The following is a 16340-nucleotide window of genomic DNA, read 5'->3' as shown; positions in this document are numbered from 1 at the left end:
GGTCAATTTCTTAGAAGTGCGCCTCAAACTTTTGTTGGAATTTTTCGGTGTTAATGGCCAACCTCTCTACTATGGCTTCAATTAATGACTTTGGAGGTTGATAATGTTGAGGCGGAGGTGGTCTTAGTTGATATTGTTGATTATATTGTGAATCCGATCCATAGCTCAAGTTTAAGTGATCCCTCCACCCCATATTGTACATATTTGAATATGGATTGTAATGCCTTTGAGGTGGCCCTAAGAAGTTCCCAACGACATTTACTTGTGCAGTTGTATCCTTAAGTAAAATCGGGCACGAGTTGGTAAGATGATCAGGCTTAGTACAAATCCCACACAACTAAGCTGGCTTTGTCTATCCTATAAGTATATTTTTAACCACATTAGTAAGTTCATCAATCTTATTTACTATGGAATGAGTACTTAGCTCATGAACCCTTCTCGTAGGTTTCATAGGTGGTCAATACTGTTGAGAATTTGCGGCAATAGTCGAAATTAATTCTCTAACTCTTTGGGGAGACATGTTCACAAGAACCCCTCCACTAGTGGTATTAATCATCTTCATTTTCATTGAGAGTAACTCTTCGTAGAAATACTGTAAGAGTGACTGTTCAGGAATGCCATGTTGTGGGCAACTTGCGCACAACTTCTTGTATTGCTCCCAATATTCATAGAATGATTCTACTTCTTTTTGTTGTATTACAACTATACTCCTCCTTAATTCGGCTGCTCGAGCTGCTGGGAAAAACCTGTCAAGAAAAAATTGAGACATATCAATCTAAGCATTAATAAATCCCAGAGGAATATAGAACAACCATTCTCTAGCAGAGTCAGGTAATGAAAAAGGAGAAGCATGTAGTTTTATTTGATCCTTAGTTACTACTTCTGGTTTCATGTTTAGACAAACCATGTGGAACTCTTTCAAATGAGTATGGAGGTTCTAGTTTTTCAAACAGCGAAAAGTAGGCAATAAATGTACTAATTTCGACTTTAACTCGAACGGTGTTTCATTTGCTGGATAAGTTATGCATAGTGGTTGTTGTTCATTTGGTGTAGCATCAAGTTGGCATATAGTTTAATCTTCCATTTCATCTGAATCTTCAGATAAGTAAATATCTTCGGTGTAAGATCCTTCTTCAAAGTTAGGTTGTGGTTGTTTACTGCGTCGAATAGCTTCTCTTTGAAGTGTTCGAGCTAACTTTTCTATCTTCGGTTCAAATGCTAGAGTCCTCGATTCTGACTTGGTCAGAAAGAAAACAAACAAAAATTAGAAAATTTCACCAATTCCCGGCAACGGCGCTAAAATTTGATGGGTGTTGAAACCACCAAATATAAATTCTTACAACAAAATAACAATATTAGCAGTATAGAGCAGTAGGGTCGAATCCACATAGACTGGCTATCTAATTTCGCCTTTTTTCGTGACCAGAATTGTTGTTACGGTCACAGTTGTGCCCACGACCTATGCGTAGCAATGCTGAAAAAATAAAAATGGGGGGTTTAAATTTATAAAGATAATAAAATAAGGAAATACGAAGTGTAGTAAAATAAAATAAAAACAGAATTGAAATTGAAAAAATAAATTTAAGCAAATAAAGTAAATTAGTAAATAAAATATTTTTAAGCTTGGCCTTAGTCTCGGTGTACTCTAACCTTGAATCAATCCTTGAAATGGATTTTCCCTTCCAAGCGATAAACTGATTATGACAATTAAGGATCACTCAAACCTCTAACTCTTCCTCTTATAGTCGATCCTGGTATCACTTGCAAATCGACTATTGTCAAATTTTCTACCACGTGGCACGTACCCGTAATTTAATACTTCGATAGTCATGCAATCTAAAAAGCCCAACTCGAATTAACGGCCTCAACCGTATGGGTCGTTTAAATCCAATCACTATCTCCCTTGACATAATCCAACTAGCTTTTTCCAATTGAACACACCAATTTGTTTGCGAGATTTTGAATATAGCATGGCCGACTCAACTTTCCAATTGTACGCCAAATGATTCCAACCCAATGCTTACTTTCTGAATTAAAATCGAATCAACTTTAAGGGATGAATTTGTACTATCCCATATACCGGAGAGATAACGAATACCAAATTGCAAAGTAATTAATGTGGGTTCATATCTCACGATTACCTTGTCGAAGCGATAATGGGGCTAAGGCTAAAAAAAGTTTAGCTAATCATGGAAAGAATCATGCTAGAAAATAAATGGTTTAAATGGAATTGTGGACGATGGAAAGGGGTAGGGCCTTGGAAGGTAATTAAACCAAAAAGTTGAAAGTAAAAAGAAAAAAAATTGAAAGCCAGGTGTGTGTTTAATTGGTTGTAGCCACTAGGTATTTATACACATTTTTAGTGCTAAAATTTTACTAGATTTTTTTAATATTATCACTAAATAAATAAATAATTTAAAAATCAAATTTAAACTAGAGATTAAATTTAAACTAATTACAAAGTTTAAGCAATATTAAAAATCCTTCAATCTTTATCCAATTATCTATAATCTTTCAATCAAGTCTTTTTCTTTACTTTTTTTGTTTCAATTTAGTCCATCCTTGTAAGAATTGAAATTCAGCGCACCAACTTTATTTTTAATAAAAAAATTTATATTTAATAGTATTTTATTCGATAATTATTAAAAATAAGAATTTACCTTACTATCAAAATTAAATATTTAAACTACTTAGTAGGACCCAGTGGAACCAAATCTGAATTCAGTACGCAAACAGATTTTCCATAGGATTCTTTCATGGATCTTAAATATTCCTTCATCGTACAATTGTTTTATTTGAATAAAAACTATGCAAACAGATTTTCCTTAGGATTCTATACCAAAGAATGCTCCAGAAGCCGTAAATTATAACGCCAAATTCAATGACCATTTCTATAATTATTTTTTATTAAATTGGTGTTTATGAAATATAAGTATCTCATATTGACTAATTTTTTATTTAATTTTATAAAAAATATTTTAGATCTCTATTTAATTTTTTATCTTTTTTAATCTTTAAATTTGTATTGTATGTAACATTCATGTGTATGCCACGTTAATAATTAATTAATTTTTAAAATAAAAGTATTTAGAAATATTTTTTAAAATTTTTAAAAATAATTAATTACTGATGTAGCATCCACGTGGCAATCTTAGCAAAGTTAATAAACATTAATTTTTCATCCATTTTAAAGAGATTTGATAAACATAGCAATTTTGGAAGTCAAATAAATCATTATGCATTTTTTCTATAATTGGTATTATCAATTTATTAAATTTTGCATGAACATAAAATACATCAAACAAATTACAAAATAATATATATATCTATATTACATTAAAAAATTGATTGAGTTGGTGTCACTTATCAACCTGAACATAACTTAATTATGAAATTGCCAAATATATATATTTATACAAAAAGCAAATATTATTTAAATGGTATTTATATCTTTTTATATTTTGATAAATCTAAAAAATTATATACACATAATGAGAATCACATGATTTAAACTCAATACATTATAATCTTTATTATTTCAACTAAGTTTGATCTAAGATGTGTTTTGACACTACAAAGTAAGTGAATGAAAGTGTAATTAAGCTCTTGTAATTGCAAGGAATTCAAATTTGAGTAATATAATATAATTACATCGTAATTTTTATTATATACAAATATATTTTGAAAGCTTCAAGATAATTGAACTTGAATATAATTATTTATAATTACCTGCATAATTACTTTAATTTTCATATTTTTTAAAAATTTATACTAAATTCAATAAAATTAGCTAATTATAATAATTATCTAAACATGCCACAGCACTAATAATTATGTTGAAATTTAATTATTATATGACTTTTTAATTTGTATTTCAAATTTTATAAATTTATTACAAAATCTAGTAGACAGGGCAAGTGTGATTAAATGTTGTGCCAAATGGGGAGATGGGGGGCGGCGGCTTTGTGGGCACCGAAATATTCGTACGACGTCGATTGCCCATCCTTATCTATAAAACTAACAAAGTTTCTTTCTCTTCTATTCTGAACTTTAGCTGGAAGCTTTACTGGTTGCCGCTAGATTTGAGGACAGTCTCCTACGCAATAAAGTAAATAAATTTTCCAAAGAAAAAAGTAAATAAAAATATTCGAAAGTATAATAACTAGTTAAATTAAAAGTATTTAGGTAATAATTAATAGAAGGAAAAAATTGATAACTTCTTACAAAAACTGATAAATCTTTTTTTTTCTCAAATCTTTAAAGAAATATTAATACTTTATTATATTATGAATTTATTTATTTTAAACTTTCTCCTCTTAACTCATAAATAGGAAGATAATACATTTCAGTGTACTCAAACCCACTTCTTATATCAACAATAATGTCCAAAATACTTGAATTGAGACTCAATCGACAATCTATTTTTATTTTTAAATATAAAAGTATCCTTTTCATTTTAGAAAAATTAACGTAAATTTACCATTCTGCCATCAACCAAGGGCACAATGATGGCAAAGTTGGTTGAAATCAATAAATTCAACTCATTTCATTCAAAAATTTTTTTTAATTTTTTTTATTTTTAAAAAATTATTTTTTCTTTCTCAATATAATGTTTTTGATGAATATTTTAAATATTTTAATTAATTAAATTTTATAAAAAAATTAATTTCCTATCAAAAGTTAAAATATAACTATTTTATAGATACTCTAAAATACAAATATTATTTTTCTAAATAATAATAAAATATACGAATATAATCCTGAATCATCTATTTTCGGAATTATTCATTTATAAATATTTTACTCAAATATTATGTTTCGTAAAGAATTTTATATAAAGAGTTGAACTGTATTTTACCTCTACTAAAAAATAAATAATATATTAGATGAAAGATATAATTAATTTTTTTATTAAAAATCATCTACTTTTATTATAAAATATTGACGTAATTGAAACTAAAGTAAGACACATAGCATGTCAAATACATTACATGTTGCCATAAAGAGGCTATTTTAAGTAAAATGAATAAAATTTTTAACCAATGAGATGTATGAAACTGTTGACAGGAAATGAAATAGATAGAAGTTTTTATGTGAAGGGACTAATATTAGCAACCCGATAATCACACATTATCATTTAATTTATTTATTTATTTTTAAGTAAAAATATAATAAAATACAAAGAAACTGGCTTTATAAGTCTTTGACGCTTGTCGGAAAGAATTATATCCAAAGAAAAAACTAATCAAAATCAATTACATTTACAGCAAGGCACCTCCACCCACTTTTATTTTTTATTTTTTATTTTTTATACAACCTCCACCCTCTCTTTCACTACACAGTATAGCGTAATAATAACCCACAACTTTCCAGTTTGGAATTGTTGATTGGTCGGAACAAATTCTGCGAAAAAAAAGAAAGTGTCAAAGTTCCCGTGAAAGATTTTAAGCTAAAGCCTAAAGAGTGCAATTAATGTTTGCAGTTAATGGAAGTACTTAACACACTGTATGCCTGTTTCAACGAACTCATTAACGATGGCCATGAAACTCGCTTCCCAATCGCCCTTTCTTCCCTTAAATTCATGACAATCCTCGGAGCCTTTCACGATTCCACTTTGTAAGCAAACTCCCCCCTTACCTTCGTTTCTTCTTAACTCTGGGGTTTCTCTACTTTTCTTGTAAGCACCTGTTTCTGAGTTTATTTTCTTATATTGAATTTCGTTTTGTTCTATAAGTTGCCATTTTGCCAATGGTTTTATCTTTAACTTTTGGGTTATATATAATACGGTGGGGTGCTGTGGGTATTAGTTTTCACTTTTAGCAGTCCTTATATATAGTATAATATATGGTGGGCTGTGGGTATTAGTTTTAAGTGTTCACTTGCTTTGGAAATTAAGGATTTTTTATGTTCTCTGTCAACAGGTGAAATTATCAGAATTTCACTTGTTTGAATTGTACTTTTTGGTCTTTGATTTGATTAGAAGTGGATTTAACATTTGTTTAGTTTGAATCCAGTTGCAGTTTTGTCCACATTTCTTAGCAACTTTCATGACTTCTCTTCTTTTTTTGAAATAAACTTCCATGGCTTTTAATTTTCAGAATATTGTAGTTGACCTTTAATATTTTAGTTATTGCTATTTATTGAATTTGTTGCCGTATTGTTGAACTGTGTATGCTTGAATTTTCTTTATTTTTGGACTTTTGTAAGTCTCTTTTAAGTGCCTAGAGTTTTGTTTTCCCTGCACAGGTTCTAAAGATGGAAAATATGAAGGTTTTTTCAGTTAAGGTGGAGGATGGAAGGGAAGGACGAGATGGGAAGCCATCAGTTGGTCCCGTGTACCGTAACCTACTCGCCAAGCAAGGATACCCTCCACCTGATCCTGAGATGTCTACCACATGGACTCTTTTCAGGTAACTTAATATGTTGCACTTTTATTTTTACTTTTTGATGTTACAGTACAGGCTTTTACGTTGATCAAAAGGCAGTATCATTAACATACTAGAGTAGGAATTTGCATTGAAAATGCCTGCTGGAAGGCCTTATTGCTTAACTGATTATACTAATACAGTTCTAGATTATCCTTTCACGAACTAAATATCTTAGCATTCATGAATTTTGACAACAAGATAGATATTCTGCAGTTCATCTGTTGAGAAGTACCCTGGAAACAGGATGCTTGGATGGCGAAAATTTGTCAATGGCAAGGTTAAATTTATGTTCAATACAAGATTTCATAATTTGTACCAGATTTGTTCTAGCTGTTTCTCACTTTGTTTATCATTTAGGTGGGTCCTTATATCTGGAAAACATATAAGGAAGTTTATGATGAAGTTCTGCATGTTGGTTCTGCATTGCAAGCATCTGGTGCTGAACCTGTAAGCATAAACATATGTCAATTTTCTGATGCCTTGGAGACAAAGCGATTTTGTTGTTTAGTCTGAATCTTTCCTCGCTACAGTTTTACTCACATATTTGTTGCAGGGATGTCGGGTTGGGATTTATGGAGCAAACTGCCCGCAGTGGATTATGGCAATGGAGGTCTGCTTTCAGATTTTGGCTATTGTATCAATTATGATAATGCTTTTAAAAGTAGTGACCTTTCAAGTTCCCTTTCAGCACTCGTTAGAATGGTCCTTTAACAACTTTTTCCAACGTGTAGGCCTGCGGTGCCCACAGTTTGGTTTGTGTGCCTCTCTATGATACACTAGGTAATTGCCTCTTGAGAAATTTCCTTCTTTTGAAGCAAATTCTATGATCTCTCTTTGCTCAAGAAGCTTCTTTTTTTCCCTTAATTTAATGCCTAACATTTTAGATTCTTACCTTCCCCCATTGTCTATTGCCATTGCAGCAGTGAAACTTTGGGGCTAGCTTTTACAAAAGCAGTTCCAAGTGTCCATGGCCATCACTCTTCTTAAATCCTATTATACTGAAACCTTTTCTAGCTAATAAGTTAATTTACCTCTAGGAGCTTCTTATTGATCTTCGTGGAAGGTGTTTCTACCACACATGATGTTGTACATAGTTTTTGGACCATCAAGATGCCTGCTATCTATAGGTCTCACTGTTGATTTGAATAGTATAGAATATTAAGCTTAAGGTTCATCTCCCTTTAACTTGAGTGCAGGGTCTGGAGCTGTAAATTTTATCATAGACCATGCAGAGGTTGATTTTGTATTCGTTCAAGACATAAAAGTAAAAGAAGTAAGGTTTAGGTTTTGACTTATGCCCTTTTCCATACACTTCTCCAATTTCAGAATCAACATTCTAATGTTTCCCATGCCTTTGCAGCTTTTGAATCCTAATTGTAAATCGGCTCAACGGCTGAAAGGTGAAAAATGAGTAAATAAACTTTAGTTTGCTGAAACTGCTTGAAGGCTCTATGCTAAGTTTTTCTCTGGTGGCAGCAATTGTTTGCTTCACATCGTTGGCTGAAGAAGACAATGCTAAGGCATCTCAAATGGGGATTAAGACATACTCGTGGACTGAGTTTCTCCACATGGTTAGGTTTCACTCTTAATAACTATACTCTGAGAGAGAGGGATTGAAAACTAATCGTCTATTTCACATTGATTTTGCATAAAAAATTATCATAGTAAGATCTCTCGATGCTCATGTTCACCTTTTTAAATGTTGTGAGAGAAATGTTGAATCCACTTTTTCTTTTTCATTTTCCTGTCTGTGCCTATTGTTTCATCAGGGAAAGGAAAACCCTTGGGAGATTTCACCACCTCAACCATTTAGCATTTGCACCATTATGTATACAAGTGGAACCAGCGGAGATCCTAAAGGCGTTGTTTTAACACACGAAACAATGGCAACATTTGTATGTGGAGTTGATCTTTTCTTGGATCAATTTGAGGACAAGGTATACTTAATTCTGGAACTTAATATAAACAATCTCTTCAAAATAGCAATCTGCTCCTCTTGTTCAAAGTAACACTGCTGTGTCCTTTCTTGCTCACATTTACTTCAGTATCAATTTCAAGTGTGCCTTTCGTTTTAACATATAATGTTGGTTCACCTTCCTGATATATCGTTTGTTAAACAGATGACAGTGGATGATGTGTATTTGTCCTTCCTGCCCCTTGCTCATATCCTTGACCGCATGATAGAAGAATATTTTTTCCATAGAGGAGCATCCGTTGGCTACTACCATGGGGTTTGCTACTGGAGCTCTGTTTCTTTAAGGAACTCTTTAGTTGAGGAAATGTAAAATCAGTCCTAGGCGAGAGGGGGTGTTAAAGAACTTATGAACTTGTAATCAATAACATCAATGAAGTTTATTAGTCATTAGAAGGTGTTAAAATCATGGGAATGGTGCTTATTATGCCACTGCCAGGTACGGTGATGGTGGAATTATTTAGATACATATAAGCATAGGATCAGATGAGGGGAAAGAGAAGACGGGAGGTGGTCATCTCGATCCATGACTGGAACTTCTCTTCTGGATTTCCATATTACATTAAAATTTTGCTTGGTTTCTTATTCTTTTTGTTTAAAACTTAATTGTAACTTAATGTGAAAAATATGTTGGTTCTTACAGAACTTGAAGGAACTGCGGGATGACATAATGGAGTTGAAACCCACATTTTTAGCAGGTGTACCTCGAGTTTATGATATGATTCATGAAGGCAAGTGATTGGAAAACCATTATCTTCTGATCAATTTTTAAGTAACAATGATTTGTTCGTCAAAGTTAATCCGTGTTTTAGGTATTCAAAAAGCACTGCAAGAACTAAGTCCATTGAGGAAGTGGATTTTTGATGCTCTCTACAAACAGTAAGACAATGCTCCCTACAAAGAGTAACACAACTCCTCCTACTTGTAGTAGAAGTGCATATAGAATAACCATGGGGCTGATGCATGCGTGTTTTGTTTACAGCAAACTTTCTTGGATGAATAAAGGGTATAAGCAAAAATTTGCATCTCCTTTAGCAGATTTGTTGGCCTTCAGGAAGGTAATGTCTTATCTCCTTCAGAAACCAAACTTCTAAACAGAAAATTTGGCCATATTTCGAAGCTTGATGGGTTCCATACATATACCCAACAATATGAAACATCGATTAACGGGTCCAGATCACATTAATACTTGTTCATTGGGCTTTGCATTATTCTAAACGGATATACAATTTCGGTGCCAACTTATCATTGGCTCTAGTATTCTGAAGACTGGTCCAAACCGGCCCAGTTCTCCCCGGTGTATGCCTTTGTCGTTCCCTTGAGTAGTGTGTACTCTTAAGCTTTGGGGAAAATAACCTCTCGACTATCTAATGTGTTATCATCTCTTTTTCCATTTCTACAAGGTCAAAGCTAAGTTAGGTGGTCGGCTTCGGTTGTTACTATCCGGAGGTGCACCATTGAGCTCTGAAGTTGAAGAATTCCTGCGGGTCACTTGTTGTGCCTTTGTTGTCCAAGGCTATGGTAATTTCCTGTCTATTGGAGTATGGAAAATAACGGCAGGCTATCTATGTCATATTTAAAACAAGGGAATAGAAAAAAAAAGAAAAAGAAAAGAATGGGCATGTCTTAGTTATATATAAAGTTCCCTGATCCTAGCACTAGTGCTTATTACCGTCAGGTGCATATGTTGCCTTAGTTGTAATTTTCTTATACAGATAATCTGCACATTGAACAATTTGTATTGTGATAATTATAGGATTGACTGAAACATGTGGAGCTTGCACTATTGGTTTTCCGGATGAGATGTGCTTTGTTGGTACTGTCGGGTCTCCAGCTGTGTACAACGACTTGCGCTTAGAGGAGGTTTCAGACATGGGCTATGATCCACTCGGAAATCCTCCCTGTGGTGAGATATGCGTGAAAGGAAAGACTATTTTCTCTGAGTACTACAAAAACCCTGAACTGACAAGAGAATCTTTCAAGGATGGATGGTTTCATACAGGTTAGGCGGTTCGATTTCCAGTCAAATTCTCAAACTGAAATTTTAATCACCAATCTTCAATTCTAATTCTGACATTCTTGACATTCTCAGGAGACATAGGCCAAATGCTTCCTAATGGAATTGTTAAGGTTATTGATAGGAAGAAAAATCTTATTAAGCTCTCCCAGGGAGAGTATGTCGCACTAGAGTACTTGGAAAATGTTTACGGAGTCACTCCAATCATCGATGATGTGAGAATCTCCATTGATCGACTCCTTTATTGATTTCGCAACAAAGTAATGCCCTTTAATCAAATTTAAAAAACAAATTTCTTTAGGTATGGGTCTATGGAAACAGCTTCAAATCAATGCTAGTTGCAGTGGTTGTGCTACATGAAGAAAATGCTAAAAAATGGGCTGAGTTGAATGGTTACACTGTTTCACTCTCTGAGCTCTGTTCTCTGAGTAAGCTTCAGAATTATGTCCTCTCAGAGCTCAAATTCACAGCTGAGAAAAACAAGGTAACATCTACTTTAGTTTTCTTCCTCTACATCTTTCTTTACATTTTTTTCCATTAACATTTTGTTTGCATATTTGAACACCAGATGAGAGGTTTTGAGTATATCAAAGGAGTGATTTTGGAAGCCCGGGCTTTCGACATGGAGCGAGATCTAGTGACTGCAACATTGAAGAAAAAAAGAAACAATCTGCTCAAATATTATCAGGTAATGTGTGCATGATTTTTCATTCATATATGCTTCTTGTTAGTTACCAGGTGACTTACCAAGTTACTTCACATGATGTTTGAACAGGCTGAAATAGATGCACTCTACCATAACTTGACTACAAAAAAATGAAAAGCCGAAGTAGTATGCTTGTGCCATACCCCCACGGTTTATCGTCATCCTATAGGTGAAAATGGTGTTGAATGCCTATGCTTAATGCATAATATAAGTAATAATTGTCGTTAACTGGTTTTCAATATAGAATTCAGAAGGCACAAGTTGCATTTCAGTGGGGAAAGGAAGAAGATATTATGGTGATATTAGCACAACAAAAGTTGAAAATTTAATCAGACGCGTGGGTGTTTCACCTTCTTATTTATTTGTATTATTCACCTATACTTTTGAGTTAGTAATATGTATTTTATATATTTTCATTTAGAAAAACTCATTTCAGAATTGACAAAAACGCAATGGCTATGTCTATTCACTTCTGGAAAAACACAAATTTCACCATACTTGTTCATCCACTCACACATGCTTGAGAAGCCCTTTCATCTTCCTTGAAAAGCTTGTGACCAATCCTGTACAAAGCATATGCATCAATACATGCAAACTTAACCTGATCCTCGTCAAGAAACCTAGTTTATTGAGGCACTCATCATCACTTGGTCTCCATTTATGGAGCCCCACCAATCTGTTAGCAAGAACTTTCAAACCAGGCTTCCCATAGTAGCTGAGTGGGAACCATGCCTTAACCAAGGAACGAACATCAATAGTCCTTCCGCAACTCAGTCCATACTCATTCTGGAGTTTAAACACAGTCTCTTCAATTTCGATTCCCACAAAAACCACGTCCGTGTCACTGAGAAAGGTTTTGATGGACTGAGGCATGTGGTTAATGTGGAGGAGCTGAATAACGAGGCACATGGTGTCAACACAGAGTTGTAGAGTGGCAATTTTGTTGCTCATTGATCTTATTGGATGAGATTTCCATTTACAGTTTAGCCCTGCAATAGTAAGTTTTTGCCCATTGAACATGAACTTGGATCGAACCTGGAGAACCCAAATTTCTGCTACAGAAGCCTCGTCAGTGACGGTTGTTTCAATAATTTTGGCATTGAAGGGAACCAAGTGAGTGTAATAGCCCATTTCTCACAACCAAAATGTTAAAGCTCCTCTGTATACCAGTTACTAATTTAAGAAATTCCATGAGTGGTTGCATTTATTAGAATAGGGAAACTAAAGGGACTTTGACTCCATTCACTTTTGTGGAGCATGCATGTAATTTTTTGATTAATGCTCAGCTTTGAACTTTTTTTTTTCACACGTTTTGGAGGATGAAGGAATTTTAATTTTATAACGTCAATGAAATGATGCCTTTTGGGTTAAATAAAAAATTAGCTCTTAAATTATAGCAATTTTCCCAATTAAATACTTAAAAGTGATATTTAACTTTGATTGGAATATCCTTCATAAAAAGATAATTAAATTTCATCTTCTTCCAAAAAAGAAATTCTTTCAACTATTCTTAAAACCAAAACGCAGCATGGATGACATTTGTGCATGGGTTTAGTGATGCATTTGAAGAAAAGAAAATCATGCACCAACAAGATTCAAGGACAAATTTTTTGCAAAGAGATTGAAAGGGATTAAAGATTTTAGTAGAAATGGGATGGAACTTCAAATTTTAAGTCAAGTAACCCCCACTGTTTATAATGTGGGTATGCCCTTAGATTTGCCCCCAGCCCTCACATTAAAGTGTTCTGTTTTGTCATATTTCACCAGGATTGTATTTACTAGTCAAACATTGCATATCTTCACCATAATTTCTTTCAATTATGCACAAAACAGTAGGGAAGGTTTTATTTTTTCAGTTTAATATTAAATATGAATTTCTAATTTAACTAAAAATGTCATTAGTCAAGATAAGCGTTTTTGCCGAGCCGAACATAATAGTTAGGATCGGTTTGGAGCAAAAATTCTGCCCCTCCCCATGCCCCACTTATAATATGTTGACACGTGTTTAAATTCGTTTTATTTTACATCGTTAAGTTTTTTTTTTTTGAATTACAATAATATGTCAAAGTCCAAATAATCAATACAATTAATGCGACTTAAACTCAAGTTATACTTGAAGCGGTGAACAGCTTTGATCGTCAACCCATTTCATGTTAGGTTTTAACTTCTCACTAAATAAAGGGAAAAAAAAAGTCAGTCTAAAAGAAAAACAAAATGAATCAGTGGCTTCTTTAGTCTAAAAGATCCAACGTTTTTATCTTGCCTATAATCTGAACGAGAAGCTCTTCTAGTGTTATTTCCACCATCTTTTCCTTTCTTTCTTTTTTTTTTTTTGTATCAAAAGAGAAAAATTAGAAAAATATGGGTGCTCTGAATCATGTTTCTGATCTGTATGATTGCTCTCATAACAGTTTCATCTTCTTCGAGCCATGGTGTGCCTCGGCTGTCGGCTCAGACCGTTGATTCTCACGACAGCAACAACAATCTCACGATGAGGAATCGAATTGTTAGCCGCAGTTCTGAGTTCTATTTTGAATACACTATATGATTGAAGAAGAGAGTGAATGTGTGAAATTCTATAGCAGAAGAAATGAGTTTTTCTTTAAAAATTGTCAAATCATTAATTTATCTAAGTTTCTATCAATTTAGTAATTGAAAGCTTGATGTAAACTTAAAAATGACAGTCAAGTATAACATGATATTGGAACCTTCTTTGCTCTCTCCCACTCTATTCCATAAATTGTTAAGGTATCTTCTGGTTAGGTTCAAAAGCTTGCTATTACAATGAGGCAACACCTTTTTTTCCAATATCAAAGGTTGTTCTCTTTGCTATTTCAAAGAGGAGAAAGAGAACAACGAGTCCTCAAGCACAGGGCGGATTGAAATCAAAGTATTAAACCTTTGTTGGAAGGAGGTGGAAGAGAAATAATTATCTTGTGAAGGAAGAAACAACCTTGGGAAGGAATTTGAAAATGAACTCCCTTGTATTATACTTTTGTGTCTTTCACTCTCTCTTGTTATGCTTCATCACATACAACTCTTTATATGAAGGCTGTAAGTGATTATTGGTTTCAATACATTCATGTATACTAATTAAATACATTCATGCATGAGCACTATATTCGTCCACTCGAAATTCATTCATTAAATACATATACATGTACATAAATGAGCAAATATATTTTAGAATATTCAAATTATAATATCCAACACTTCCTTTAATTTGAACTTTTCTTGATTACGCCAAGTTTTCCATGAATTCTTCAAAAATCTTCAACCTTGAGAGGTTTTGTAAAAATATCTCCCACTTGATCTTGAGTATTCACAAACTTAAGCTTCACTTCCTTCTTGATAATATGCTCCCTGATAAAATGGTATATTGTGTCTATATGTTTGCTTCGATTATGGAACACAAGATTTTTCGTGAGTGCTTGTACTAACTTGTTATCAATGCAAATTTTGGTTGCTCTCTCTTGTTCTTTCAAAAATCCTCTAAGCCAAATAGCATGACAAGTACAAGAAGTTGCTGCCACATATTGAGCATCACAAGTTGAAAGTGTCACAATGGGTTGCTTCTAGTGGTGTTTTTTCTATCATCAATGTCATTAGAAAAATCACTATCACAAAATCCCATGAGTTAAAGATGAGTAGAATGACCCAAATTCAATTGTACCTTTTAGGTAACAAAGAATCCTTTTAGCAACCTTCATGTGAGGTAACATAGAAGCTTCAATGTACGACTCACTACTTTAACTGCAAATAGGACATTAGGTCTTGTACATGTCAAGTATCTCAAACTTCCTACATGACTTTTGAAAAGAGTTAGATTTTTCTTTATTTCATCATCAAACTTTGAAAACTTCCCTCCACACTCCATTGGAGTATTAACATGATTGCAGTCAAACATTTTGAATTTCTTCAACACTTGCTTTGCATAGCCTTCTTACGTGATGAATATGTTGTTGGAAAAAATCTAGTTTGAAAATGATTTTCTTACACAACGGAAAATAAAAATTTTGAAAACTGACCCAATTTGTGATATTTATAGCAATAAACTCTAGAGCGAAATTGTACCTGTGTTTTTGGATAGACGGATAATTGTCATTCTCGACTTTCAACCAAACGATCTTCTTCGCTATTCTCATACCATGAACTGCTTCAAGTGTGGGCTCGAACAAATCGAATCAAACACAGAACCAAAAATATTTTCTTTACTTTCAATAGGAAAGTAAATCTTTCTTAGATAGAAACTGGTAGAATTGCAATCTCAAAAAATAAAATTCATTCTTAAAAATAAATTTTCACTACTTTCTGCCAGAATAAAAATATTGAAAACTTCATAGAAACTTGTGTTTTTCTTTTTTTTTTGGTGTGATTTGAAACCTACCAGTGTCATCTATTTATAGGGAGAGTTGGTAGAATCCTGGTTGGAGTGGTAGAATAAAAATAATATTATTTTGATAGAAAAAATCTCCAATTCCCTATTATTTAGAGAGAAGGGTGGTAGTCCTAGATAGGATTACTAGGGTTTGTCGTCACATGTATTCCATATAAAGGGAATAAGTCTCTCCTGTACTGGTCCAATTATATGTGCTTCCTAGACTTCAACCCAACACTTTATAATTTATTCCAACTTAGTACATGTTTTTTTCTATTTCTAAAATTAAATATTATTTGCTCAATTAATTTAAATTAATTAATTTTTCAATTAAATAATTTTCTCAACCCAATTCTAATTCCATTAAAATCATGACAATTTTACCATAAAAGAATCTATGAGAAAATATATTTATTTATTCTACATTTAATTGGATCACTTTAAGTAATTAATTTTAATCCATTTTTGAACTTCAATTAATTAATTAATAATTCAAAAAATCATAAATTAATTCTCAGGTCATTTTCATACTTAGTGAGAAAACCACATTGATTTCTGAATGTAACATTATTTCTCTAACTTTATCATTTCTATCTATTTATATTCATTTGATTTATCATGCAATTCATTTCTAGTTTCAACGAGCTAGCGAATTTGACATATGCAATTGAGGCTCAAATGATTTATAATTAAGTTCCAACTTTTCGCCTATTAATTATAAACTCATTTAGTCACGAAGTCATTCCACTATAGTATTGTGATTGAGCTTTCCCTAACAGCATATCATTACGAAAGCAACTTGATTAATGCTCATCCAATGACCTTGTCATAAGTGTGTT

At 32.9% G+C, this 16340-nt stretch overlaps 2 protein-coding genes across 9 annotated transcripts; one reads left to right on the top strand and one right to left on the bottom strand.

The window, feature by feature from the left end:
• The first annotated feature begins 5479 nt into the window (after window positions 1–5479).
• On the top strand, window positions 5480–11549 carry LOC107910005 (long chain acyl-CoA synthetase 1). 8 transcript variants are annotated; one of them, XR_005930596.1, is made up of 21 exons: window positions 5480–5616; window positions 6247–6410; window positions 6642–6705; window positions 6786–6875; window positions 6982–7038; window positions 7160–7208; window positions 7625–7701; window positions 7789–7828; window positions 7905–7999; window positions 8198–8365; window positions 8549–8659; window positions 9044–9131; window positions 9213–9279; window positions 9383–9458; window positions 9804–9921; window positions 10157–10402; window positions 10493–10632; window positions 10719–10901; window positions 10986–11105; window positions 11193–11292; window positions 11368–11549. XR_005930596.1 is itself a non-coding variant. In XM_016837739.2 (20 exons), the coding sequence occupies exons 2-20, from the start codon at window positions 6256–6258 to the stop codon at window positions 11235–11237; spliced, it is 1989 nt and encodes a 662-aa protein (XP_016693228.1). In that variant the 5' UTR covers window positions 5480–5616; window positions 6247–6255; the 3' UTR covers window positions 11238–11549. The 8 variants fall into 8 exon arrangements, 6 of the variants coding, with proteins under 6 accessions (XP_016693228.1, XP_040973820.1, XP_016693227.1 ...); XR_001687428.2 differs by having other exon boundaries at window positions 5541–5677; XM_016837739.2 differs by having other exon boundaries at window positions 11193–11549.
• An 84-nt stretch (window positions 11550–11633) lies between these two features.
• Window positions 11634–12254, bottom strand: LOC107910007 (uncharacterized). Its single transcript, XM_016837740.2, has one exon. The coding sequence runs from the start codon at window positions 12252–12254 to the stop codon at window positions 11634–11636; it is 621 nt and encodes a 206-aa protein (XP_016693229.2).
• Window positions 12255–16340: the final 4086 nt, after the last annotated feature.

Source organism: Gossypium hirsutum, chromosome A07 (genome assembly GCF_007990345.1).
Source record: "Gossypium hirsutum isolate 1008001.06 chromosome A07, Gossypium_hirsutum_v2.1, whole genome shotgun sequence".
Lineage (NCBI taxonomy): Eukaryota > Viridiplantae > Streptophyta > Magnoliopsida > Malvales > Malvaceae > Gossypium > Gossypium hirsutum.
This window is presented reverse-complemented; position numbering and strand designations above follow the sequence as displayed.

Excerpts from the sequence above, each read along its gene's own strand:
- LOC107910007 (XM_016837740.2), bottom strand. The coding sequence starts at position 12,254 with ATGGGCTATTACACTCACTTGGTTCCCTTCAATGCCAAAATTATTGAA.
- LOC107910005 (XM_016837739.2), top strand. The coding sequence starts at position 6,256 with ATGGAAAATATGAAGGTTTTTTCAGTTAAGGTGGAGGATGGAAGGGAA. Across the intron at positions 10,403-10,492 it reads GGATGGATGGTTTCATACAG|GAGACATAGGCCAAATGCTT; the intron begins GTTAGGCGGTTC and ends TGACATTCTCAG. Across the intron at positions 11,106-11,192 it reads ATCTGCTCAAATATTATCAG|GCTGAAATAGATGCACTCTA; the intron begins GTAATGTGTGCA and ends ATGTTTGAACAG.